The sequence below is a fragment of the Poecilia reticulata genome, chromosome 1, assembly GCF_904066995.2.
Source record: "Poecilia reticulata chromosome 1, P_reticulata-male-v2, whole genome shotgun sequence".
Lineage (NCBI taxonomy): Eukaryota > Metazoa > Chordata > Actinopteri > Cyprinodontiformes > Poeciliidae > Poecilia > Poecilia reticulata.
Genome location: NC_088830.1, coordinates 4,418,404 through 4,445,818, shown reverse-complemented (window position 1 = coordinate 4,445,818; position 27,415 = coordinate 4,418,404). Strand labels below are relative to the sequence as shown.

General features: G+C 39.4%; 4 protein-coding genes across 16 annotated transcripts in view; 1 reads left to right on the top strand and 3 right to left on the bottom strand.

Moving 5' to 3' along the window:
- Positions 1-406: 406 nt before the first annotated feature.
- Positions 407-3,877, top strand: LOC103459733 (E3 ubiquitin/ISG15 ligase TRIM25-like). The gene has a single exon (XM_008401577.3). The coding sequence runs from the start codon at positions 877-879 to the stop codon at positions 2,536-2,538; it is 1,662 nt and encodes a 553-aa protein (XP_008399799.2). The 5' UTR covers positions 407-876; the 3' UTR covers positions 2,539-3,877.
- Positions 3,878-4,863: 986 nt separating this feature from the next.
- Positions 4,864-7,711, bottom strand: LOC103462597 (tripartite motif-containing protein 16-like). Its single transcript, XM_081614389.1, has one exon. The coding sequence runs from the start codon at positions 6,735-6,737 to the stop codon at positions 5,073-5,075; it is 1,665 nt and encodes a 554-aa protein (XP_081470515.1). The 5' UTR covers positions 6,738-7,711; the 3' UTR covers positions 4,864-5,072.
- Positions 7,712-7,793: 82 nt separating this feature from the next.
- On the bottom strand, positions 7,794-9,692 carry fgfbp2b (fibroblast growth factor binding protein 2b). The gene is made up of 2 exons (XM_008401706.3): positions 8,895-9,692; positions 7,794-8,028 (listed from the first exon to the last, which is right to left on the bottom strand). Exon 1 carries the CDS (start codon positions 9,639-9,641, stop codon positions 8,907-8,909), a length of 735 nt encoding a protein of 244 aa, XP_008399928.1. The 5' UTR covers positions 9,642-9,692; the 3' UTR covers positions 7,794-8,028; positions 8,895-8,906.
- A 2,625-nt stretch (positions 9,693-12,317) lies between these two features.
- prom1b (prominin 1 b) overlaps positions 12,318-27,415 on the bottom strand; it is a 39,269-nt gene continuing 24,171 nt past the window's right edge. For 2 of the 13 annotated variants that reach the window (XR_014090369.1, XR_014090392.1), the window contains 21 exons: positions 26,657-26,874; positions 25,763-25,837; positions 25,611-25,674; positions 25,498-25,506; positions 24,330-24,489; positions 23,932-24,084; positions 22,890-23,013; positions 22,652-22,755; positions 21,919-22,003; positions 21,696-21,842; positions 20,360-20,431; positions 20,103-20,195; positions 19,756-19,773; positions 19,124-19,177; positions 18,957-19,037; positions 17,190-17,258; positions 16,779-16,868; positions 15,766-15,881; positions 15,069-15,160; positions 14,182-14,217; positions 12,318-13,625 (listed from right to left, as the gene is read on the bottom strand). Coding sequence is in view for 5 of the 13 variants with exons in the window: in XM_081614159.1 (XP_081470285.1) it covers positions 15,527-15,557; positions 15,766-15,881; positions 16,779-16,868; positions 17,190-17,258; positions 18,957-19,037; positions 19,124-19,177; positions 19,756-19,773; positions 20,103-20,195; positions 20,360-20,431; positions 21,696-21,842; positions 21,919-22,003; positions 22,652-22,755; positions 22,890-23,013; positions 23,932-24,084; positions 24,330-24,489; positions 25,498-25,506; positions 25,611-25,674; positions 25,763-25,837; positions 26,657-26,874 (1,763 nt within the window). In the remaining 8 variants the exon portion in view is untranslated. Of the gene's footprint in view, positions 13,626-14,181; positions 14,218-15,068; positions 15,161-15,209; positions 15,882-16,778; positions 16,869-17,189; positions 17,259-18,956; positions 19,038-19,123; positions 19,178-19,755; positions 19,774-20,102; positions 20,196-20,359; positions 20,432-21,695; positions 21,843-21,918; positions 22,004-22,651; positions 22,756-22,889; positions 23,014-23,931; positions 24,085-24,329; positions 24,490-25,497; positions 25,507-25,610; positions 25,675-25,762; positions 25,838-26,656; positions 26,875-27,415 lie in introns of those variants that run through there. The other 11 variants (XR_014090386.1, XR_014090431.1, XR_014090376.1 and 8 more) reach the window with 7 other exon arrangements.

The window sequence follows — 27,415 nt, the reverse complement described above, 5'->3', positions numbered from 1 at the left end:
GTGGCCAACTTGGCAAAAGTGTTTTTTGTTGTTTTTTTCCTGTCCTGACCACACTTGGCCATGTCTCTTATTGTCCCTTGACTCCGCCCACTTTACAGGATTTTTTTTCCCCCTAAATTTGTCAGGGGTGGGGTTATGCTCTATGGGGGTTTACATTTCATTTATTTATGTCCTTTTCTCCATGTCTTCCTGATTATCAAGCCTGATTGCAACTGTGTGTGTGTCACTAGGAAAAATCTGCTCTGTGATTTTTACAGCAAATGTTTACAAAAATGAAGGATTGAGGTGGCACTAGAATGTAAATTTAGATATCAATTTTAACTCCACAAGCCCTGTGCTGTCCCTTTAAGCCAAAGGCTTAATTAAGCAATTAATTTAAAAAAATAAAGCAATTAATTTTAAAAATAAACAAATACAACTTTACATCAAACCTGTATTACCTACTTGGCAAGTTTAGCAAATGCCTCGTCATCAACCATCCTCTACTTCTAGCAGACAAACAGCATTTCTCAGCAGTCAGTCCCCACAATGTAATATGCACAAGGAAAATGGTCCCCATAATGCTTCAAATACATGGCACACATACACACACGCACGCACACACACACACACACACACACACACACACACACACACACACACACACACACACACAGATCAAAGTTCTTCCTGGAATCAACAGTGTGATAACTACTGTAGAAGTTACCACACTGTCAGTGCATTTCTTTTTTCCCCACCCTTCAGATCTCAGAGTTTAGAGGCAGGTCTAACAGCTTGCCGCCTCTTTAGCTGTAACAACATGTTATATTTAGAGCAGAGTTCAGTTTCACTTTGGAGGAAGTGAGATTCAGCAAGTCATTCTCTCTGCTAGGGGAAATGGCGCAGGCACGAGTTCAGTTGGATCGGGAAAGGTTCTCCTGTTCCATCTGTTTGGATCTACTGAAGGATCCGGTGACTACATCCTGTGGACACAGCTACTGCATGAGCTGCATTAAAGACCACTGGGATGGAGAGGACCAGAAGGGAACCCACAGCTGTCCACAGTGCAGGAAGACTTTCAATCGCAGACCTGACCTCCAGAAAAACACCCTGTTAGCAGAGTTAGTGGAGGACCTGAAGAAGACTGGACTCCGACATGCTCCAGCTGACCACTGTTATGCTGGATCTGGAGATGTGGCCTGCGATGTCTGCACTGGGAGAAAGATGAAAGCTGTCAAGTCCTGTCTGGTTTGTTTGGCCTCATACTGTGAGGATCACCTCCAACCTCACTATGAATCTCATGCTTTTAAAAAACATAAACTTGTTAAGGCTTCCGCTGAACTTCAGCAGCACGTCTGCAGTCGTCATGACGAGGTGATGAAGATCTTCTGTCGTACTGATCAGCAGTCCATCTGTTATCTCTGCACTATGGATGAACATAAAGGCCATGAAACAGTGCCGACTGCAGCAGAAAGGGCTGAGAAGCAGAAGGAGCTCCAGGTGAGGCAACAACAAATCCAGCACAGAATCCAGAACAGAGAGAAAGATATGAAGCTGCTTCAACAGGAGGTGAAGGTCATCAATGTCTCTGCTGATAAAACAGTGGAGGACAATGAGAAGATCTTCACTGAGCTGATCCGTCTCCTCCAGAAAAGAAGCTCTGAGGTGAAGCAGCAGATCAGATTCCAGCAGGAAACCGAAGTGAGTCGAGTCAAAGATGTTCAGGAGAAGCTGGAGCAGGAGATCAGTGAGCTGAAGAGGAAAGACGCTGAGCTGGAGCAGCTCTCACACACAGAGGATCACAACCAGTTTCTCCTCAACTACCCCTCATTGTCAGCACTCAGTGAGTCGACACACTCATCCAGCATCGACGGTCGTCCTCTGAGACACTTTGAGGACGTGACAGCAGCTGTGTCAGAGCTCAGAGATATACTACAGGACATCTTGAGGGACATGTGGAAAAACGTCCCACTGACAGTCCCCCTGGTGGATGTTCTCCAGTCAGAACCAGAACCTAAGACCAGAAATGACTTCTTGAAATATTCAAAAATAATCACTCTGGACCCAAACACAGCAAGTGCACAAATATTATTATCTGAGGGAAACAGGAAAGCAACTTTGACAGATGAATTGCAGTTTTATTTTGATCATCCAGACAGATTCACTTATTGTCAGGTCCTGAGCAGAGAGAGTCTGACTGGACGCTGTTACTGGGAGGTGGAGTGGAGGGGGAGAAGAGTCGATGTAGCAGTTTCATACAAGAGCATCAGCAGGTCAGGACAAGAATGTGAGTTTCGAAGTAATGACAAATGTTGGTCATTATATTGTTGCACAGACTGGTACACATGTTGGCACAACAGAGTTGGAAATCTAATATCAATTCCGGTTTCGTCCAGAGTAGGAATGTATCTGGATCACAGAGCCGGTGTTCTGTCTTTCTACCGCGTCTCTGGAACCATGACTCTCCTCCACAGAGTCCAGACCTGCTTCACCCAGCCGCTGCATGCTGGAGTTGGGTTTTATGATACTGGAGACTCTGTTACATTTATTGAACTGTAACAAGAAACAGTCCAATAAGCTGTTCAATGATGAGGTCAGTGATTGGAGATCCAGATTCAGGGAGTTACTTTCTGCTCTTCAGTTGTTTTGTTGATGGTAGGTTTAGTTTGAGTGCTGCCCCCTCCTGTTTCTGTTCAGCCATAGAGGCTACCACTGCTCAGGAGGGTTTATTCACCTGAACTGTTTAAATTGATTTTGACAAAATCCTTTGTTGGAAACAACAACAAAAAAACATTGTTTCCATGACCATTATGGTAATTTGAGAATAGAGATGATCAGAATTAAATTCTGTGTATTTCTTGTATTTTTCATTAAGTCACTGTATAAGGGTTCTTTAATTTTAATATAATTGCTTATTTTGCCATGCAGATAAAAACAAACATAGATCGTCTGTTGCTTTTTAGGCATTTGTGCTGCTAAAATGGCCATACTACAAGCAAATATTCTTAAATGTACCTTACAGGTATTTTTGTTTTCCCAAGTGATTGTAGGAGATATTTGGTTGTCCAAATGTATTTTTTTTATGACTTGTTAAATATGAAACAAAATTTAATACTATTCACACATGTACAGTTGAAGGAAACAGCAATTATTTCAATACTTTACAATTGAAAACTGATTTGTTTCACAACAGACAGCTTCCTTGGTGAACATTGCCACAATTCCAAAATGACAACTTTTTAACGCCTGATAATTTTATTAAAAAATGCATGTTAAAATGCACTAAAATTAAATTTAACAGTCATATAGGCAATTTATCCTGCTATGCTTCATCTAATTAAAAAATGCAGCTGTTACTCCAAAAGTACCACCTTTCAATATGAATGGCAGTGACTTTCTACCAATATCTTGATGATTTGTGGGTAATAAACTTCACCAAAGCCCATGGTAGATGGAGAAAGGTCTAGTTGCAGCCACAGCCAACTAGAAAACGCCACATGTCCAACTTGAGTCTTTGCCATGATTTGAGCGCCCCACATCGCCCCCTGGCGTCTCAGAAACGCCATTAATTTAAACTCGGGACTGAAGTTACAATTCCTGCAGAGTGTATTCTCAGAAAGGCCGATGGGCGTTATTAATATCTACAAAGTAAAACATAAATCCCACACATTTGAACCGGCGTTTCAGAACATTTTAGGACAAACTAAAATTGTACTTTTGTTTAAACTGAATCCTATTTCAGTAGCTTTGCTGTGTTTTTTTTATCTTAATTATAAAATCTTTTTGTTTTTAATTGCATTTTGAATTTTGTTTCGATTCATCTTATTTGTCTTTTTCTTTCTTTATTCTAGATTTCACAAAAAAAATGTTAATTCTTATTGAAATTATGATTAAAGTAAGAAATTACAAATACTGTTTTGTTTCTTAAGTTCATATTTAAAATACAACTTTGATCTCTGATGTGAAGACTTGTCCCCTAACAGATTTTCTCAGTTTCTGATTTTTTTAACACACTTCAGTGCTGCATATGATTAACCAAATTCCAAAATAATGCCGTTTTCAAATGACTATTTCACTTAAGGGGGAAAAAATACATCCAATCCCACTTGGCCATGTGTGAAAAATTCCCCCCATACACCTTCCCTTATTTAATCATGTCATGAATCACATTTTTTAGAAAGTTATGTTGAGTTTCACTCGCTGCACTGAGGCCTGATTACTGAGAACAGCATTCACGTAAAAACATGAATGCTGACTACTGCACTCCTGCTGTAAACTGCTCTGTGCCCACAGGAAAATGTTATTGTGAATTTCACTTAACTCTTAGTTAGACATTTCACAACCATTAAGTATTTTATTCATACAGCATTATCACTGGTCAAGGAGAAACAAATAAACGCTTTGCTGATGTTAAAAGTGAAGGGACAGCCTCCACAATGTAGCACAAACTGCTAAAGTCAATAAAGCAAAAAATAGCATCAGATGAATATTGTTAAAATATTACCAAAATTGTTAAAATCACTGTTAAATCAGTTATAGAAAACAAACAGAGAAACAACATGCAAACATTAAGATGTACTTAAACTAATAAAAAAGAATAAAATAAAACAAAACAAAACAAAACATCAACGGAAATTTCATTCTTGTTCAAAATGAAACAAACCTCATTGTCTGACTTTAACTTTGAACATAGTAATGAATCTGTTGGTGAACTCACATACAACAAATTTATGCAGAAATTCAATAAATTCATTGTTTGAATCTGAATGTTTCTTTTGATCATCCCAGCTCCAACAATAACATTTGGTCTGAGAAATCAATAAATAACTGAACTACTTTTATCTTAGTTGTTAGTTTTCTCTACTTGGTTTTTAGTTGTACAGTAAACAAATAAAATGAATTCAAGTGAATAAACCCTCTGGAGCAGTGGTAGCTGCTGAACAGAAACAGAAGGGGGCAGCACTCAATCTAAACCCAAGATCAAGAAAAGACAAAGTGGCTCCCTAAAGACAACTGATCTCTGAGCAGAGAGGAAATGGCCAAACACTGAGCACTTAGCAACAATGACGGAGACCTCTGATCACTTCTGTCCGTTATAGTTCAATAAACTTAGCAGAGTCCCCATAACTATAAAACCCAACTCCAGCATGCAGCGGCTGAGTGAAGCAGGTCTGGACTCTGTGGAGGAGAGTCATGGTTCCAGAGACGCGGTAGAAAGACAGAACACCGGCTCTGTGATCCAGATACACTCCTACTTTGGACGAAACCGGAACTGACACTCGAGTTTCTACTCTGTTGTGATAAAATATGTAAATTTGTCTGTGACAATATAATGTCCAAGATTTGTCTGTGTTTCGAAAATCACTGTCACCTTCCGACCTGCTGATGTTCTTGTATGAAACTGCTAAATCCACTTCCGTCCCCCTCCACTCCACCTCCCAGTAACAGCGCCCAGTCAGACTCTCTCTGCTGAGGATCTGAGTGCAGTTAGTGAATCTGTCTGGATGATCAAAATAAAACTGGTCTTCTTCCACTAAAGTCACTTTCCTGTTTCCCTCAGATAACAACAGAAAGTTGTTTGCTGTGTTTGGGTCCAGAGTGATTCTTTTTGAATATTTCAAGAAGTCATTTCTAGTCTTAGGTTCTGGTTCTGACTGGACAACATCCACCAGGGGGACTGTCAGTGGGACTTTTGTCCACATGTCCCTCAGGATGTCCTGTAGTTTATCTCTGAGCTCTGACACAGCTGCTGTCACGTCCTCAAAGTGTCTCAGAGGACGACCGTCGATGCTGGATGAGTGTGTCGACTCACTGAGTGCTGACAATGAGGGGTAGTTGAGGAGAAACTGGTTGTGATCCTCTGTGTGTGAGAGCTGCTCCAGCTCAGCGTCTTTCCTCTTCAGCTCACTGATCTCCTGCTCCAGCTTCTCCTGAACATCTTTGACTCGACTCACTTCAGTTTCCTCCTGGGATCTGATCTGCTGCTTCACCTCAGAGCTTCTTTTCTGGAGGAGACGGATCAGCTCAGTGAAGATCTTCTCATTGTCCTCCACTGTTTTATCAGCAGAGACATTGATGACCTTCACCTCCTGTTGAAGCAGCTTCATATCTTTCTCTCTGTTCTGGATTCTGTGCTGGATTTGTTGTTGCCTCACCTGGAGCTCCTTCTGCTTCTCAGCCCTTTCTGCTGCAGTCGGCACTGTTTCATGGCCTTTATGTTCATCCATAGTGCAGAGATAACAGATGGACTGCTGATCAGTACGACAGAAGATCTTCATCACTTCGTCATGACGACAGCAGAGGTTCTCCTGGAGCCTCTTCGTCGGAGGGATCAGTTTATGCTTCTTCAAAGGCGGCGCATCATAGTGAGGTTGGAGGTCTCTCAGGCAGTAGGAGGTCAAACAGGATAAACAGGACTTGACAGCTTTCATCTTTCTCCCAGTGCAGACATCGCAGGCCACATCTCCAGTTCCAGCATAACATTGGTCAGCTGGAGCATGTCGGAGTCCAGTCTTCTTCAGGTCCTCCACTAACTCTGCTAACAGGGTGTTTTTCTGGAGGTCAGGTCTGCGATTGAAAGTCTTCCTGCACTGTGGACAGCTGTGGATTCCCTTCTGGTCCTCTCCATCCCAGTGGTCTTTAATACAGCTCATGCAGTAGCTGTGTCCACAGGATGTAGTCACCGGATCCTTCAATAGATCCCAACAGATGGAACAGGAGAACCTTTCCCGATCCAGCTGAACTCCTGCCTGCGCCATTTCTCCTAGTGAGAATGACTTGCTGAATTCACTTCCTAACAAATAAAAGCGGACTCTGACCCTTATCAGTTGTTGCTATGGTAAACTTGTAGATAAGATGAAACATGGAAATGTGTTGACAAAGGGTGTGTTTCCACTTGCAATAGTCACAGTAAAAAGAATTTGCCACCTTTGTGAAAAGGAATATACTATCACCTTTTGATACTTCTCACATTGCAAGTGTGTTCAAGTCTTTCTGCTATAAGAGCTGCTATAAGACCCCATCCAGGCTATCAAAAGAAAGACCGAAAGACAATAACAAAGCCCTCCATGTCGTGTTGGTGGCATGCTGATTTAGGATTAAGATTTAGGATTAGTGGATTAAGTTTTGGTTATGGTTAAAAATAGACAAGTAATAGTTAGGGAAAAATCAATGGACGTCAATAAAAAAGTCCAACAGGGGTTGGAATACAAACGTGTGTGTGTGTGCGTGTTTGTTTGTAATACTTTTGTTTGTAATACTTTGTGGGGACCATTTTCCTGACACATACTACGCTATGCGGACCCACTGCTCCTTGTGGGGACCGAAGCCTGGTCCCCACAAGGGAAACAGTGTTTTTGGGTCAGAGGTCAGATTTAGGACTACGGTGTGAATTTAGTTTTGGTAAGGATTAGGGTTAGAATAAGGGTAAAGTTTAGACTGTAGAAATGAACAGAAGTCAATAGAAAGTTCCCACAAAGATAGCCACGCAAACATGTGTGTGTGTGTGTGCGTGTGTGTGTGCGTGTGTGTGCGTGTGTGCGTGTGTGTGTGTGTGTGTGCGTGTGTGTGCGTGCGTGCGTGTGTGTGAGCCCTCTGGAGCCTCAACACAGATCTCCTCTGTTCATGCAAGGCGGCTGGCTCCTCTCAGACACCTTCAGGGACTGATTTTGTCTGCCTTGCTAACAACTTCCTCGAGCCCAGCGGCTGGCCGGCAGCGGCCATGTTGTTACAGTAGGCGGCGATGGACACAAAGACGTCTTTGAGAGTATGAGCGCAGGCACCAGGAGCAACAGAGCCACACGGGAGACGAGAGGTCGCCACTCTTCTATTTATTCTTTGCTCAGAATACATGCTACTGAAACATTTACATGACATCTGGGATAACGTTAGCAACAGAAATACAACAGAAATACGCCCAGGCAAGCTTCTCTCTTTGGTTCATTGTGTTTCTTTCCATGTTACTATCATTTCTTGATGACTAATTTTCAGATGATTTTGTGACGAGAGTTCAAAGATAGGAGTCTGTGTTGTCAGGTTAGTAATTCCAATCTGAAAAAAGGGCAAAGAATGTCCTTAAAATTAGATTTTGTTCTAGTAAAAGTAAAAAAAAAAGAGTAGTCTGGTGTTAAACTCAGTGGTGGACAATATCAAAGTACACTTGAATACTGTAGTTAAGTACATTTAGAATATCTTTTATTTACTTGAGTATACATTTTTTGGCAAACCTGTGACTTTCACATTTTGAGAAAGTTAGTCGTTTATTCGTTCCTTTTGGTTCAGCGAAACTTTATAGTTCATTTTCTTTACTGAAATGCGATTGGCCACACGCTATGCTCCTTGCAAGAAGAACCAATCAGAGTCCCCGTTCACATCTGGGATTTAGAATTAGGTCATGCTCTTTAAAGAACTTCAAACAGAACTAAGGTCAAAGAAAACAGCGCCAACATGGAAATATCCAGGTTTGATGTTTGTAATGCTAAAACAAACAATGGCTATACAGAGAAAGTTAAAATGACTTAACCACACAAATTTTGTCAGTAAATACAAAAAAATACTATCTCAATTGTGGGGAGTTAAGAATTCTCCTTTTTTAATTATTTTTTAGAGTTAGAGTGTTTTTTATTTTAAAGAAAAAAGCTGAATTTTTATGCTAAGTTTTTACAGATGATGTAAGCTTTTTGTAACAGAGCGTTTCTACATATCAGTACATCATTACTTGGTTTCAACAAGTTTCAAGGCTCTGGATACGCACTCAGAAAATAACTTGAGTAAACCTTTGACTGAACAAATAGCTGAGTAAGATTTGACCGTGAGTAACCATACTTTTACTCAAACACTAGAGCTGAGCAGTTTGTCCACCACTGATTAAACTTTACTTCTGCCTTCCCCTTTGTCTTAACTTTTCCTTCACCCACCTGAGTTGCATCTCAGTTTAGGAACCAGCCGATGACATAGCTGCAGAGGCCATGGAAGCTCTTCCAGCAGTACTCCGTGGCGAGGCGGGACGACCTGGACACCGGCTCCTTGGTGGGACGGGGAGCGGTCTTTGCCGGCTTGGGGGTGCTTCTCTTGCCCTGGGAGCCTCTGCCCGGCAGAGGTTTAACTAGCTGAGGCTGCGGTTTTGTGGGTTTATGGGTAGCGGTGGGTTTGTACTGCACTGCTGGCACTGCTGGTTTGCGTTGCTCTTGGCCGGGCTTTGGAGGCTTTGGAGCTGAAGTCTTGGGCCAGGAGGTCATGAAGGTCATCTGAGCCTCGTCAGAGTACTTCCTGCACATATGAGGGCGGTAGATTTTGGCTCCCTGGCAGGCGTTCTTCAGCTTCCTCAACTCCCACATCATCTGGACGAAGTAGTGCCGAGGGTTCTTGTTGTAGGCTCCACATTGGTTCGGTTGGCCCTGGAAGTCGCAGTAGTAGGAGCGCCCTGTAGCCTGGCTCGGGGATCTGCAGGAGACACGCAGACGAGTGAAGTTTCCCGCTGCTGACACCCCCATGGTGCATGAGTCCTTTGTCTTGGTGATGAATCTGATGGTGTCGTCCCAGACGATGGACTGCTGTTGCCGCTGTTTGCTGTCATTGCTGCTGTCGTTGCTTTGAACGTTGGATCCACAAACAGCTGCCACCAAAAGCAGCGGCAACATCATAAGTTTCATCCTGGTCCTCATGGCAAAGCTAGGCTCTTGGCTGCTGCGGGGCACAGCGCTGTTTGCTCCTAAGGCATGCAAATGCAAGCTTTGCAAGCTTGACAGATGGTTTTATTCATGATTCAGTTGTAAACTCCTCCTCCACTTACTAAGCTACGTGAGGGACGTTTTAAAAATGATCGACGAGATGGCTGGAAGAGGAAAAGGGCACAGAAACCACAGGAGAAACAGGAGAAGCTGATGAAAAGCAAGAGGCATAAGAGAGGCTCACACATGAGCCCAGATGTTGGGGAACAGGAGGTCTATTGACCATTGATGAGAAGGAGAGCAGCAGGAATCTGGAGCTAAAATCCTGAAAGAATATTTGCCTTCTTACAGATTTCTTCCTTTTTTTTTTCTTTGTCAGGCTCAGGATGTTTAAGATCATCAAATAATTTCAATATGAGACCAGATTTAGCTTGAGCATCTACAAAAGAGAGTGATTTTATTTTTTGTGTGTGAAAAAGCAAGTGCTGGTTGTGAAACCCTTTGGGACAACATCACTTTTATATTTCCTTTATGATTTTCTGCAGGAGGGCAGAAATTCTTGTTTTATCAGTTATGGCAAGTCATCCAGGTACTGAAGCAATGAAACAACCCCACATCACCACACTAACACCGCCATGTTTGAATTCTGAAATGATTGGTTTAAAAGGTACAAAAGGAAAAGCGCATTAAAGATCCCAAAGAATCATGAAATTTATCCAGATGTTTGTTGGAAAATACTTAATACTCTCACCAGCTCTTGCTTATAGTCTCATTCTTACTGTATAAAACAGGCAAGCAGGGCTTTGGAGTGCTTTATATGTTGTTTGTCTCTTTTGTTACTTCCTGGAGTCAATAAATGTGTTTCTGTTACAAATGTCTTCAAAACTTTGACAATATTCTGCTAATGTCGAAATAAAATACAATTTCGTAGTTGCCGTGTTTCCATTAAATAAGAAAGTCAATTAAAATCACACTGACGTGATAGATCAGTAGAAAACATCATCCTCCAACTACTTCCTGTCTTCTTCTTCATGGTTTGCACCAGTGGAAACATCTGGTTGTTGATCACGTGATGCAAAAAAGTATTTCCTTTGCAGTTTTGTGAGCTAAACCAGTTTTTATAGGGTAAAACAACAATTACAAAAACAAACACCTAGCGGCAAAGCTTAACAACAAGAGTTTTTCTGAGGGAATTTATTTTTGAAATACCGCAGTTATTTGATCAATTGAAAAGATTGACTCTTAGCATCATTTTTGTAGGACGTCTACTTCTCTGGAGGTACAACTCTATTCTGTTTTAGTACTTGTGAATAATGGCTCTAACTGTATTTTATTGGAATCCCAAAACCTTTAAAATGGTGTTTCTTAAATGTTTTTAAGCTTCTTAAGCTCGGGGCATGACATGATGCTTCAGCCTGATTCACTTAGTCAGACACGTTCTATTAAAGTAATCCATAGATTTTTCTAAGCCAGCTGTAATGAGATCTGCTTGTGGTTGGTAATTCACGAGAAACAAGGACTGTGGAAACAATTTTTTTTAAATTTGGTTTGAATAACATTTTATTCTGTTTGTAAATGAAATCATGAATTAAAACTGCATTGGGGATTCAGTCGACAGCTGATGTATGGCTGATGACACGCACGGTTAGTTTTTATCATATTTTATCATGTTCTTACAATTAAAAGTTGACTTCATTTTGACAAAGCATCAGTGTAAAACTGCTAATAAGGTAAAGATGCCTATGGGCTGTAGAGATCACCAGCTTTAGTTTTATCTTGTATTTGTTAAACTTTAAAATCTCCTTCGATTTGTGCAGCGATGATTCTCTCAAAGAGTCGTAGAAAAGTCCAACGTGGGTCTCCAGCAGAACTCCCATCTGGGGATTTTTGCGTCACCAGACATGAGTCTGAACATAAAGTTTCTGGCTCTGGGAGGCGACGTGTTTAATTTGGCTTCCAGGGACGGGTTGGTAATTAGTCTTTGAAGATGCAGATTCTGACCACCTCTGCTGCCCCCTTTACATGTGGTTACACTCTAAAAAGAGTATTTGCTCTTAGTTGATGTTGGGGTCTTATTTACATTCAGCTCACTTAATTCATTTGGGTTGGTGATGACAACTTTTATTGGTTCAGTTCACTTAGAAATCACTTTTTCATCTGAAATGAACTTTTTTTTACTTTTATTCTAAGTGAAACTATTAAGTTGACTGCAGCTTTGTTGTCCCACGTCTTCACAGACCCCAGCAGCAACCACAATGTAACAGCCATTTCTTTTAAAGGGACAGTTTTATGTGTTTTTCAGCCACAGAGTGCCATTTTATAGAACAATCATGTTACCTTCAGTTGTAATAAAAATGCTACATATGTCAAATATGACTTAAAAGAAATTTTACTTTATACTTTTAACGCCTTGAAATTGGGCCTCTGACTCTTTAAAACCCTCTGTTCTTTCTGAAACTCCGCCTTCAGGAAGTCACCACAACATGGCTCCTCTATTAACCCTTTAACAACATTTTTACTAGCGTTTCACAAAGAAGTAGTTTGGTGTGTGAATTTCATAGTTTTTTTTAGAGTTAAGTACTTAAGACTATTCAATATCTGACCTTCAGAACAGTTGTAACAATTTCTGGTCCACACATTAAAAAGTCAAAAGGAAGAAACACAAAAGACTCAAGTTGGACTCAAGCTTTTATTCACAGATTAGCTCCTTCTGGAGAAACTCCAAAAATGTCTCTTTGGTCCTTAGACCTCTGTTGTCATGGCAACAGGGCTTGCTGTAATGGACTACCATGGGCTACGCTGCCTTTGCGCGTTAGCCGTCCAAAAGTACTTACGTAACATCATGCTAAAAAGCAGCATATGTAATGTTAACAACAGCAGTTTTTCTCTCTTATTATGGGATAAACTGGAGCTGCCAATTAACTTGTTCAATATTTAAAGGCATAGTTCAACATTTTGGGAATCCCCTTTGTTTCCTGGTTGGTTGTGAAAAGAAAATATGTCCATAAATGTTATAAAAACTTCAATGAATATTTGAGTCATCCAAAAATATTCTTGGTATAATCTCAAATGTAAGATATAATCTCAATTACAATGTTATCCTACAAACTAAAATATACCTTTTACTAGCAAAGCAGGTGTTTGACATTTTAGGCTTTTTGTCCGGATGGATGGATGGATGGATGGATGGATGGATGGATGGATGGATGGATGGATGGATGGATGGATGGATGGATGGATGGATGGATGGATGGATGGATGGATGGATGGATGGATGGATGGATGGATGGATGGATGGATGGATGGATGGATGGATGGATGGATGGGCCAGAGTTTTCTGCAGACATTCATGATGATTAGAAGACAAATTAAAGCTCTGGTGATCAGAAATACTTCACATTAAGCCATTATTAAGTTAATTTCCTATTTTATGAAGGAGTATATCTTTTATTTTTTTAGTTATCCACTAATGTGTTTAATAATAGAGCAAAACATATTGCCCTGACGTTGCTGTTTTACACTTTTCCCTAAACATGTACGCAATCATCCCAAATAATTTAAGCTATGATACAAATATCCACAGAGAGAAAAAAACCCATAAATCTACAAAAAACATGACTAACATTATATAAAACAAAGATTAACAAAAAATATATAAAACTTTCAAAAGTTTTGAAAGTGTATAAAATGATGACTTCAGTTGTCATGATAAAACTGATGTAGATGAGGCTTAATTCTCTGTTATGATGCAGGAACTGAGATTTCTACAGTATGAGAAGCTAGAAGGTTGCTGGAGCGACCAAGAGAAGATTTCATGAGTTTGCAGACGACGGCCTTCAGAGGTTCTGTTACGAGGAGCTGAAGGAGCGCTGGGGGTGGGAAGCCCCACCACACTCTTCCTGATTGTTGATTTTTATTCCCTTTTTTTGTTTCACTGAAGCTTCAGGTGATCTAAATGCTGGAAAAATCCCAGGGATCCTGGAAAAAAGATGGAAAGGAGCCATGGGTTAGACGGTTATCAATATGAAGGAATATTGGGGGCGTTGTAGATGGACAACAAAAAAAGGAATACATTTTTGCCAAAAGATTTGGCTCAGAAATTTCCTAGAAATCTCAGAAGGTTTGTTTTTTTATTATTATTTAGAATAAACAAAAATGTAAAATTTTGGAAATTTTTTGATTTTTAAAAGTAAGTAATTTTCCACTTTTGAAACTCAGCTATTTCCTTGTTTTTTTTTTCCAGAACATTATTGTTTGTTGTGTGCCGTGCCGCCTGAACTGGACTGTTTGAGCTACTGTCTATTAAACCAATCATCATCATCACCTCTCAATCTGGTGATTGAGAGGTGAACCTCCACCTTGAGGTGGAGGTTCACTCTCGCCACCTCCACCTCAACACATGACATTATTAAGATTATGCCCAAAATTTTAGAGGTTCTTGGTGGAGTACTGCTTTTTTTCTATCTACAGTGTCCCTATTGTGATGTTGTACATCAGAGTCTAGAAGAGGAGAGTTTAAAAAGGGAGCGCTCACCTTCACAGAACTGATCAGTTCCAGTTCTCCTGTCCACTGTGGAGCAAGGAAGGAAGGAAACAAAGTCAAACCAAAAGAAATCCTCAACTTTTCCCAAATGTTGGAAAAGCCAACTCCATTGTTTAGTTAGTGCCCAGAACTATGCATTAAATTCCATTTCTTTAGAGCTTTGAAAAAGTGATAAGCTCTTTAATATGTTTTCTAATCAGAATAAATAAACATTTACTCACTCCTACAATTCTTTATTCAATTCAATATAAACGCTAGGGACAAGGGTGTATAGAAAATGGATGGATGGATAAACGCTTCTTGACTCTTGTTATTTTCTGTATGATGAAAATATATAATCATTGGAGAATAAAGACAAATTTGCTCCTTTGTTTTATCTCTGATGAAGAATTATCCTTAGACTGATTTAGAGTTTGGAGACTGATCGGTTTCAGACTCATTCTGATTTATTCCAATTAAACGTTTCTGCAGAGTTTTGTAAAATAACAAAGAGAAGCACATAAAGCATTAGCTATGACTCATGGTGGCCAAAAAAAGAAAAATAAAGGTAGGAAACTTATCAAAGTGGTCCATGTGAGAAGAGAAAGAAACATTGAGTTTCATCATAAAACAGCTAATTTACAACTTTGCTCAGTAAAAGTTGAGACTCATGACTAATTTCTACGACACAATCAGATGGAAACTTTGTTCCCCTTTGACTTTTACTTAAAATTTTAAGAAAAAAAAGATCAAGAGGGCGAGAAGAAGAAATACGGTGAAGATGATGATGAAAGATAGATCCGGGCAGCAGGACGAAGCCGAACCAAGGAGGATGGTTTGATGGACAGTCAGTGGAGTTAGTGATGGTCAGACGAAGGGTTTTCGCTGGTCATAAATACCTCTAACAGGGAAGACACATCCTGCAGGTCACCATTCACTTGGTGGAGCCGAGGCCCGAGGGAACCAAGTCAGTGTGTCATTATAGGGAGCGCTAAACACATACACACACACACACACATGAGGACGTCTTTATAAATAAATAAAAAAAACTTATTTTATTAAACTCTTTTTGATTTGCAGATGGAACTCCCTCCACCACATGCAGACAATCAAAGTTTGATTCACAGCACTGCTCATACCTTTCCACTGAAATCACACGTTTCCCAACATTACCTGTTTTTAGCCCTACTACAACATGAAGGGGGTGATGAAGGGGGGTGAAGGCGAGAGGGAACACCTTCCTGAAGCTAAAGAGAGTGAGCTGATCCTGAGGGAAACCGGTCGGAAAAGTATGAAAGGTCCAAAATATCCAAATGGTGAGAATGAAAGGCAAAAGGCGTTGAAAAGCTGAGCGACATTAAAGAGTGACAAGCCACGGATAAGAGTATCTGGAGGAAACACCAGGATTGAACAAGAGGAGAATCAGCAGTTCAAGAAGAAGAAGAAAAAGAACGACGGAGGGAGACAGAAAATATGTCGGGTTAGTTTGAATTTGAGCTCAGCCAGAAAACACCCAGAATCTCTGATAGCAGGAATGAAAATATTTTTCCTCTACGGGTGAAGGCGCAAAAACCAAATTTTTTTTCTTGGACTCACTCTTCGAAGACGTCCTCTGTGTCCATCCGTCTGTAGTATTTGGCCAGTTTGACGGAAAAGACGATGCTGGGAATCAGCAGGATACAGCAGGCTCCTAAACCCATCCAAAACGTGTTCTGGGAAACAAACCCGCCAGTTAAAGAAATGGAGTGACTGAATGGAATGACTGACAGATGTTCAAATACAGAAACTACAAGTAAATGTTCTGAAGAAGTTAAGATGAACTTGCTTAGATAATTTTGTGCCTCACTGTATATGGAACAGTTATGGTGCAATTTAATCCATCCATCCATCCATCCATCCATCCATCCATCCATCCATCCATCCATCCATCCATCCATCCATCCATCCATCCATCCATCCATCCATCCATCCATCCATCCATCCATCCATCCAAAGAGTTTAAGACCAGGGCTCACTTACAAAACAATTTTTTAAAATGCATGTCTTACTGGTTTACTGTAGCTAGTGTCTTACTAGCATGTTGAAGCTAGTAAAACATGCTACAAAGCTAGCTTACAAAACAGCTACAAAGCAACATGTTTACCATATGTATAAAACAAACTGCTAAAATTGAATTAAAAAAACGACTGTTAGATCTGTGATAACTAACTAACCAACCAAACCCACTGAGCTTAGCTAAATGTGAGAAACTAAAACACACACAGACAAGAATAAGGGACGGAGGTAGATTGTTAAACTGTTAGAGATATGCTTGTGTATAAACAACAAACAAATGCATCATTCATAAACTGCAAAAAAGGAATTCTTTTAGTATTTTTTTCATGAACTAAATAAAACTTTTGGAAATGCATGATGTTAAAGTTAATAAGTGCTGTAAACATAAAGCTAAAACAGGCCAGAGTGAAAACAGAGGACAGGCCCAGTGTGAGGTTCCTGTCCCGACACAGCCTGCTCCCAAAACACACTCTGCTCTAAACGAGACATTAATATCTCTACAGCTGGCAGCCTGACTTCCTGTGAACACAGAAACACCCACAGTGAGATCTTACCACAGAGTCAATGATGAAGCTGCAACCCACTATCTCCATGCTGTCCACCATGTTGCTGATGGGTTTACACTGGGCTACCTCTGCAGATAGCTGCAGGGGACAAGGACACACAATACAAGCACAGTTTAGTCCCAGAGTGAGGGGGTGGGGGGTAGAGGGGATATGGAACTCTGTTGCTGCTAAAACCAACTTAGATCAACAGATGACGGTCAATGGACTGGTTGTTATTTGCCAACACCAGAACATCTTGTTCAAGTGAACCAACTCCAGGAAGTCCATTAGTACTGGCACACTGTCTACATAGTAAGGCCAGCTTAGTGTTAACAGTGGGCCTTTGTGCTGCTTTCCTGTCCTGACTCAATCAACTGAAAAGTGAAAATAAACCAGAGAAAAGAGTAGAAAAACACTCACAGAGTTTTTAACCCAGTCAGTGTACTGCTTGAAGTATCCCACCAGGCTGTGAACGAAGGCCTTCGTTTCCTGCAGAGAAGAGAGAGGATCGTGATCAGACGGAGGTTTCAGCTTTAGACAGCTATTATTTACTAGCAACATGCCATTAAAAATAGGTTTTAATAATAGCACTAGGTTACAAAAAATATTTTTTGGAAGTTTTCTATGTTTTTTCAACTGAATTAGGATTATTTTCCACAGCTGAATCCAAAAGTCACATCCATTTTTCTCAATCAGGTCAGGTTTTTATTCTGTCATTTAGAGAAATCTCATCTTCTGACTAAATTTATGACATTTTTGTGACATTATCAGTTCATTTCCATTAATACTTCTCATTCAAAAAAGGTTTTAGGAGAAAAAAATTGTTATCTAACAGAGTGTATTAATTAATTGTCACAAACTTGGATTTCTGTAAATTGAATAATAAATACTGTTAATGGGAAGTACATGTAAACTGAACATTTCATCTTCATTGTGTAAAATTCTCCGTCTCTTTTTTGTCCTGATGGAGTCTCTCCTCCTGCTCATCACTCATTGATCCAGATTCTCAGGAAACCGATCCATAAGTGAGTTGTTTAAAATAATAGATTTTATTACATACATTGTAACGGTTGCCATTTTACTTCATTATGTGTACAACATGGTGCAGAATCCCTGAGTTATTCTTCTAAATTTACGTTGCTTATTTTAAGAGTTTTTGTTGTTTTTAATCCTTTTTGTCAGCCCAAACCTGAAACTTTTTAGATAAATCTTTAAGTGATAAGCTGTGTAACTCTCAAATATAAATCATTCAGGCTTAAAAAAAAAGTCCTAAAGTTAGAAGGTGAGGCACTGCTAATCACATGTACTACAGAAAACCAAGAAAAGAAGCTGTTGCAGCTCTGGTTCTGATCAATTTGTTTTTCCACATATGCTGAAATATCTAGAATATCTTTAATGCAGAAAAGAAAATAAATTAATATGAGGAAAACTGATGAGCAATAAGCAATAAATCAATTGTCAAATGATAAATCAAAATGAGCTCAATCATTTAATTTCTGATGAATATTTTTTGAAGGGCAATATTGTTTACAGGCACTTCATAATCTATTTTTGTTTCCATCGCAGTAAGTAGCTTTAATGTCTGTTTTATATGTTGGTTTTGGTTGCCATGTCTTATTTTTAATATTTTAAATTTTTTCCAGTTCCAGTGTTTGGCATTCTTTTCTAAATTAAAGTTTATTGATCTTTGCGAGGACAAACTTCATCCATCCATCCATTTTCTTACACCCTTGTCCCTTAATGGGGTCGGGAGGGTTGCTGGTGCCGATCTCCAGCTAACAATTACACGGTACACCCTGGACAGGTCACCAGTCTGTCGCAACGACAAACTTCAACTGTCCCAAAATAACAATATTAACATTATACTGTAATAATTGTTGGTACAATTTATCGTCCAGCAAAATTTGTTATTGTGACAGGCCCACATAAACTGTATGTGTGTAATGGGATTAATGATGTAAAGTTTGCTGCATGTTGCTGAGTAAAGAAACAGTAGGTTGCTAAACAAGTTGTAAAAGATACGAATATTCACATCTCGTAAATTCTAAAAAAAAAACAGGAAAAAAGGGAGCTTAAAGTATATAAAAATTAAATAGAAGAAATGGCACAAATGAAAAATCAGTGTGTACTCCTCGATAAGCTTGGCTAAGCAGGTTTCTATTTCAAAAGCTTTGCTTAGGTTTGTACCTGTTTCACCACATGCGAGGCATTTTGAGTGATGAGATATTCTGCTGCATCGATGGCGCTTAGAATGTTCGTGACTTTCATCTGAGACACAAAGAAGAATCAGTTCATATAAACAAAATCAACTGATTTCCTGCTGAAAATGGTTTTATGTGGACAGTTTTACTCACAGGCAGGTCATTGGACATCTTCTGCAGCAGCTTGATGCCCTGGCTCAGGGTGCTCTGCACAACAAGACACAAAAGCAAACAGTTTTGCATAGGTTTTGATACTGAAAATTTGTTATTGTGTATTTTACTTTACATTCAGAATTCCTAATTGCACTTTCTGAACCATTTGAAAGAATGTTTGTTGCAGTTAATTTTTTCCAGCTTGTTGTTTTTGTCAGTTTCAGTTTCTTTATCATTTATTTTATGTTGGCTGTTCTACTTTTTATTGAACTGACTGAACAAATTAAAGTTGTTTTTACATGTTTAACCAAGCTTGTGAAGCTGTTGGTGTATTTAAAGTGTGCTGAGTTATCAAATAAATTAGTAATTAAGTATAATTATGTGTGTTTTTAAAATAAGAAACATTTTAAGTCAATCGAGGACCATTTTTCTGTATTACTGAACCTCAGATATCGGTATCGGTATCGGTATTGGACGTGAAAAAAGCCAAGGATCAGTGCAGCCCTGGTGCAATTAGAGGCATACAATAAAGGGGCAACAACACGATAATAAACATGTTGCTACTGTCACAGGAACACATGAGCCACGATGTTACAGCAAGCACAGACAGAAGGCACCATGCAGCAGCTTACCCGCGCTCGGACATATTTCTGTTACCACGGGAACAGAGAGGGAGGGAAGGAGAAGTTAGAAGAAACTTAGAGGGGTTTGCAATGTAAAGTGACTGCAATGTGTTGGACGTACTTGTGGATAATAAATCAGTAACAATATATATTGTGATCAATATAAATAGATAATACTTCTGACAGAATATTCAATGTATAGAATATTCACTGAACTCTTAGTCAGAACTGCACAGCATTGTGGAGGATGTAGGCAGAGGAAAGGCTTTAGCTGCTCAACTTCTTACAGCAAGCTAAGCAAGGCTGGTGGTATCAACTAACTCAATCGCTCTTTGGTTACCTAACAACAACCTTACCATGGCTTGCTCCATGGGCACCACCTGCTCCCTGTGGATGCTTCTGATGCTGTTGGCGTGTCCCTTCAGAGCGTTCTCCAAAGCTCCACGGGGCTTTAAAAACACGATCGACAAATCATGTAGGGTCATTCAAAAAATTAAAAAAGTAATTGTTTCTCCCTCCATGTGTCTACAGATCTACAGAGATTAGTTTGTTGTATAATGAGAGCAGGGTTGTTGCTGGAGTAAGGGTTACCAGATGTGAAGTCAAGACTCACCAGCTGGTCGGCTTGATCCTCCAGATCGGAGCAGAAAGACAGCAGATCCACAATAGTGACTCCCTTATTCACCTGAAAACAGTTTTATCCTTTCATTAATGACTTCAACAAAAATCCAAATCTCTGTGATCAACAAGAGGAACAAATGAGTCTTTATTTGGCTAACTGTTATTGCCAAAGTGGTTAGAGTTTGCCCACATACCTAAATAAAAAGGATAATTGATGATACTTTATAAAATCATTTTTATTTAGCTCTATCTAAATAAAGCTGCACTATATGACTTTCTAAAAAATATACAATTTTTTGTATATATTTGGTAAAAGTGTCACTATGTCATCATGTAACATGAGACACATAATCTCAGAAAATATCAATCTCTTCCACCTCCTTCTTGTGATGCTATGGCCTGAAGAAATTCACTGCTCTTGACCGAAAATAGCCAATCAGAGTCAAATGGGGATGGAGGGGGGGGCTTAGCGCTGTCAATTAACATCATGAACATGCTGCTAAATGCTACATGCATTTAGCAGCATGCATTTAGCAGTGAGAAACAACTCACCGTTACAGAAAAACTGTGTTTATCCACCGCCATCGGTGGCCATGCTTACTAGCATTAGCCTTTGCAACAGGAGAAGGAGGGGGCAATGAGGATGGAGGAGCAGCGTGCACATCGGCATGATTGACAGTGCTAAGATCCTCCTCCTGGCTCTGATTGGTTGTTTCTAGTTAGCACTGGGAGAAGGCAAAGGAGCTTGATTTGTTCACAGATTATCTGTCTCAGATAATCATGTCATGGCATATTGACAGTCTCAACAAATAAATATTTATATATTTTTTTCTTTTTCCTTTCTTTTTTTTCTTTTATTTTTTTTTACAAAAGTTACATACTGCAGCTTTAAGATACTAACTAAGGCATGCAGAGTTTGAGCTCTCATTGTTTACATTTTGTCATTCTCAGTACATTCAATTACATATTGCCAGCTAATCTCATTTATTTTTGCAGGACTCCAACTCAAATTTTGAGGGACATTTTGGCCTTACAACCCTTCCTGGATTCATGGTCAGCAACAGTTGCCTCTCTAAGGGCATTATTTGACATCATTTGTAAACTACCACAGTTGTTGTTTTCAATAGGGGGCGGTCAGATACATTTATTATTAACATCTATTTCACCCTCCTAACTTTATCAGTAAGTAGCAAGGATGCAATTAAATTTAGCCATAAAATGTTGACAGTTATAAAAATGCTGTTTTTCACCTGACAGTGAGACAGAAGGACAAAAAGACTAAGTTAACTAGACAGTATTTCTAATATAGTTTTTAACACATAGCTCACCTCAGCCAAGTAAGCTGGATAGTCAATTTCTCCAACTCCTGAGTTTGCAAAGTTCATGAGGTTGTCTCTGCCGGCCTGGTCCAGCAGCATGATGTCCCTCAGGTCCACCTGGACTCCTTCCAACACTTTGGCCAGATCTTTGTTGTACTGTTGTGAAGCAGACACAGATCACGGCCACTCTGCCCCATCACAGACCCACAAACTGTGATACACCGACACTCACCACAGTCCTGTTTAGGAATGAGTTGATGTTGAAGATGTTCTCCAGCTGCAGAGCGTGATACAGACCGTTGTTCTCATAGCACTCCCTGGTGGGCAAATCTTGTCATTACACACGGGACCTCAGTTTCCATTTTTCAAACTTTCAGAGGCGGTTTTGAAGTTTCTTGACCAATTTCGTGAGATATTAAAACAATTTGCAAAACCAGATCACAGCATCATTTGTTTTATCTGCTAAATAGCACTCATACATCAAACCTACACATGTAAGTTGTACATGAACAAAATCCAGGACTTGTTGAAAGAAAATCAGAGTAGTTATTAAGAAGGAATGTGTAATTGTGTTTTAGGGCCATTTTAGATAGAAAACAGAGAAAAGGATGAGAACATTTTGCTAAAAAAAATATCAGAAATTTTGACATTTGCCTCATAAATTTCTAGAAAACACAGGGATATTTCTGAGTTGGAGAAGTAAAATTTTGAGAGAAAACCCCCCAGAAATTTTCTAAAGTTTCTAAAGTAAAAGACTTTTGACTTCTAAACATTTTCTGAGTATGAAAAGCTGAAAATTTATGACTTGAAACTTTAAAATTTTCCAAGTCTTTTCCAGAAATCTTTTTAGATTAATCTCAACAGTTTCTGACTGTTTTCTTGCAAAATTTTAAGCTTTGGAGCTCAGATATGTCCTTGTTTCTTCAAGATTGCATTCAAATGAAAGAAAGGAGCCTTTTCTGCACCTGTACATGCTGCCCAGGGTCAAGTCAATGTTTGGATTCTGGAAGAGCATCCCAGGAAGAAAATTCCTTTTTTCAGGATGAACCAGGAATGGTGTATCGATAATCTGCACAAACACAAATGTGAACCAATAAAGCAGGAATTTAGTCCACTGTGCATCACTATTCTGTTCAGATATCACAAGAAAACAGATATGGAAGAAACTGACGATTCTTGAAGGGGGGTTTCTGACTTCAGTACCTTGAAAAGCTGCCGGTTGGCCAGAGGTTCACATATCAGCTTCTCCACGTTGCCTCCAACAGCAAACAGAGTGGTAACGAGTCCCATCAGCACCCAGGCAAAGATAAAGGAGAATCCCACACCTCTGAGTGAAAAAAGATCAAAATAACATCTTAAACACACATTTATTAATTACCAAATTTGTCTGTAATTTGGTTGCTAAAGAAAGAAAAAAGGTCAGAAAGAGCAACTGTAATTATGAACATTTTAGATGTAATATTGCATTTTAGAAAAATATGTCTATCTGTTAAACAACTTTCAATCTTTACATAAAATCTATAACTCATGTTTCTTTTACAATTTTTGTCATTTATTTACAACAACAAAAAATACTAGAATTTGTAAGACATAGATTGTTGAGCTGGGGTCGTTTTGACTTTTACGGCTGAAGACTGTGGTCTAAAAAGTGAGTTTGGAGCAAATTTAATGGGGTAGAATTATATATTTCCCAGGCACCTGATGCAGTTTTATAGCATGATCAATTAACTATGTTAACTTCAAATGTTATTAAGTGCTATATGTGTCAAATGTGACTTAAAAGAAAATTGACTTTTTTATTTAAAACATTGAAATTGGGTCTCTGTCTCTTTAAGAAACTCCTGTTGTTTTTGAAACGCCGCCTTCAGGAAGTCATCTCAATAGCGCTCCTCTATTAACCCTTTAACAACATGTTTACCAGTGTTTCACTGAGAAGTAGCTTCTATAATGAGCTCAGAAGGTGTTTGCTATTTGCTGCTGGTTAGTCTGAAGGAGTTTGGAAGCTTGGAAACGCTGAGGAACAGCGCTTCCTCTCAAAGGTGGCTAGGTCCACCCAGGAGTTTTGCACAGCTGAATGGTTGCCATGGAGATTAAAGGATTTCTCAAACATGAATGAAATAATCACGGCAACACTCCAGCTATGTTTTGATGCTGGAGTAATATTATAACATGATGTAAAGCTAAAAAAAGTTGACTTTACATAATACTGCTCTCTTAAAGGTAAATGGTCACAGTGACAACATACGCCATCAGCAGGTTTCCGCCAGTGTTGGACAGGCAGCCGCGTGTGGTCGGGGTGGCCTGCTTGTCGTAGCCACAGGTGCCGCAGAGCAGGCCCAGCATGTTGAAGGCCATAATCAAGACGATGGTGCAGAGAACGGCCACGCAGGCGATCCACCTGCAGAACAGAAACACCTTTAACACGCTTTACTTCCAAAACCTAGAAGCCAGAATATCATCTGAGTCTCAATCAAAAGTTTTTCACAAAAAAACAACAAAAAAAAACAGGAAAAGTTTGGATGTTTAATATAAAGAAATGGTTGATGGGTTATTGCTGTCACTGAGCAAAATAAAGGTAGATTCAGCTGATCAGAATAAAAAGACAATCCATTTCAACATGTTGTGGGATCAAGTTTCACCAACCTGTAGAAATCCATCTGGTCCACCTGGGGGTAAAACGACTCGATGAACTTGTGTCTTTCGTTGAGAAAAATGGTGAAATTGGCAAGAGAGGATTCCACTGGGAACATCTTGGAGAAGCCGTTGATCTCATTTCCAATCTTATCCAGCATGCTTTTCACTCCTGCAGCAACACAGAGAACAACTTCAAATTAAACACATTTACTGTTCCTCAGGAAGATAAGCTAACACTTCACATCATCCTTAATGCATAATTGTGAGAGCATCATGCATTTGGGGATGCTTTTTGTCACCAGGGTCAGGGAATCTGATCTAAATACAAGGCAAGAAGAGAGCCAGAATGGCCCAGTCAAAGTCCTCTGTCTAACTAGGACTCTGTGGCAAGACATTCAAAGATGCTCTCTGTCCAATCTGACTCAGGTTGTGTTGGTCTGAAAAGAGGAAACGTTCAAAACAAAGGAAGATTTACAGCGGAGGTTTCTTTACAGCGTTGATTCAAGGGAGCTGAATACAAATGCATGGCACACTGTGAAACAAAGTGGAAACCCATTTTTCTTTCACCTCCCAGTTTTCTAAATAACTGTGTTTTGGTCAATCACATAAAATCCCAATAAAACCAGATGATGGTTGTGATTATAGTGCAAAAAACTGTGAAGGCAAAGGGGTGCGAATACTTTAGCATAAGATTCAGCATAACTTAGACCGGCTGTATCTGTGTTAGGGTAGAAGAATGATGTCCAGATTTTATAATTTTGTTTAGTGTCTGATCTATAAATTTAGGTTCCAGTTTATTTTTGAAAATGGAGGCATATGTATTAATGGACATTTACTTGTAAATCCAGAGGATTTTAACCATGTGGTTAATTTCCATCTCTAGTTCCATTGGTAGGTTGATGTTAAAATACAAACGATAAAAAAACAAAAACAACCCCCCCAAAAATAACAGTACTAAACGAGAAATACATACCATAAAATCAATACATATTTACATATAATCAATGTTGACATTTTTTGGCTTAGCTTAGTAGCTCTTTATTTCGCCCTGAATTGATTCTCTTTATTATCGCACTGAGATTATAAAATCCAGCCAATTTAGAAAAGTTTTCTGAGTATGCATATTTAATTTGAACAGCACCAGGGGAAAAAAAGCATCCATAAGAACATGACTTACGAGGCAGAGCTGTGGTTCGTCATTTAAAGGCATGCATGTGAACGAAGAGAGAAACATTCAGTCAAAGTTCATTTTGATCCTCCACACTCAAACACATAGGGCTGTGTGTTTACCTGTGACTATGTTCCTGGTCTGTTCTTTCACCATCGCTGGGGTGTCGTTAAAGGAGGTGTAACCCTGTTAAAAAACAGAAGAAGAAAAGAAAAATGGCATCAGGTCATATACTGAACTGCAGGCCGCTGATGGCTCAGACACACACAGTTACCTTTTGAACAATGTTGCTGAGATCTATTTTCAGTACAGTGTTTATGTTGGTCAAGGCTTCGTTAACATTTGGAAGCTGAAAGGGAGAACAGAGAAAAAAGACATACGAGTTAGCAGGAGAAATAAAGAAGGTTTTTATTGTAATTTTAATATTACAATGTTTTATGGGGAAATATTATGTGCTTTCCAACCACATACAATCACTTTATAGCACAATCAAGTACAGTAGCTATTTTACCCCGAGTTGTTCATAAAAATGCTGTCCATATCTAATTTGACTTCATCATTTAGCTTCTTGAAATTGGACCTCTGTCTCTTTAAAAACTCCTGTTCTTGCTGAAACTCCGCCTTCAGGAAGTCATCATAACCTCTATTAACCCTTTAACAATGTTTTACCAGTAGATAAACAGTTCCACTATGTGTTTGCTAATTGCTGCTAGCTAGTCTGAAGGAGCTCAGTGGGGGAGTCACAGAGGAGGGCTGCTCTGTGAGGCAGAAGCTCTGAAACTGCAGCTGTGAGGAGCAGCTGCAAGTTGAAGGAGGGACTATGTCTACCCAGGTGTTTTGCACAGCTGAATGGTTGCCATGGAGACAAGACAACACTCCAGGCATGGTTTTCATGAGGGAATAAAATTATAACATGAGGCAAAGATCAATAAAGTCAATTTGACATAATACTGCCCATTTAATAGACAAGCTCAGCACATATTTCTCATTGAAAAAAATACACTTTTCCAGGTTTAAGTGAATTTTTACTGTGTAAATACAAAAGTCCACTTTAAACTTATGATATATTTTACTATGGAAACATCCAAAAATCAGACTGGATCCATGGACGTGATTCGTATGTCAGACCAGTGTAAAACTCCTCTAGTATAAAAGTATTTCTCCTGACCTTGGAGAAGTCGGCGTTGGTTCCGAGCTGAGGCAGGGTGGAGCGGATTGTGTTGCAGGTAGGGGACACGGCTCCGTTGGTGCAGGCCGGGTCCGACAGCGTGTTGGACAGAGAGGAGCGCTCCCCGGCCAGGCTGGCCTGGAGCTTTCCCATTCCCTCCTGAAGGATCTCCAGGGCGGAGCTGACGTTCTCCAGAGCTTCTTTGGTTTCCCGCATGGCTAAAAAAAATAAAATAAATGTCAGAGAGGCAGAACTGAGTCAGAAACTACATTTAGTTATTATTAAACTACACTCAGCACGCTGACCACAAAATCCACAACAAACATATAAAACATATACAGGTTAATAGAAATCAGAATATCATGTATTTTATTAATACAGTTCAAATTATGAAATTGATATCACCACCTTCCAAAAACAAAGTCTTTTTTCCCAAAAGACTTTTCTGGCTTAGGCCATTAATTTATAAAGGTGATGATTTTTAAAATTAATTACAAACAATTATTAATTATTTCTATTAATTTTGATGATTAGAGTTTATAGCTAATGAACACAAAATCTAGTTTTTCATACAACTACAATATGACTTTAGAAAAAAAAAACCATACAGCTAGTCACTGACAACTTGCTTTATTAAAGAAGCTTCACAGGAAAATTTTGTGGAAGGAAAAACGTTGATGAAAGGCTGTTGAAAAACAACCTTGAGAGGATTCTGAAGCAAAGGTCATAATCTATGCAAAAGGAACAAGTACAATCCTT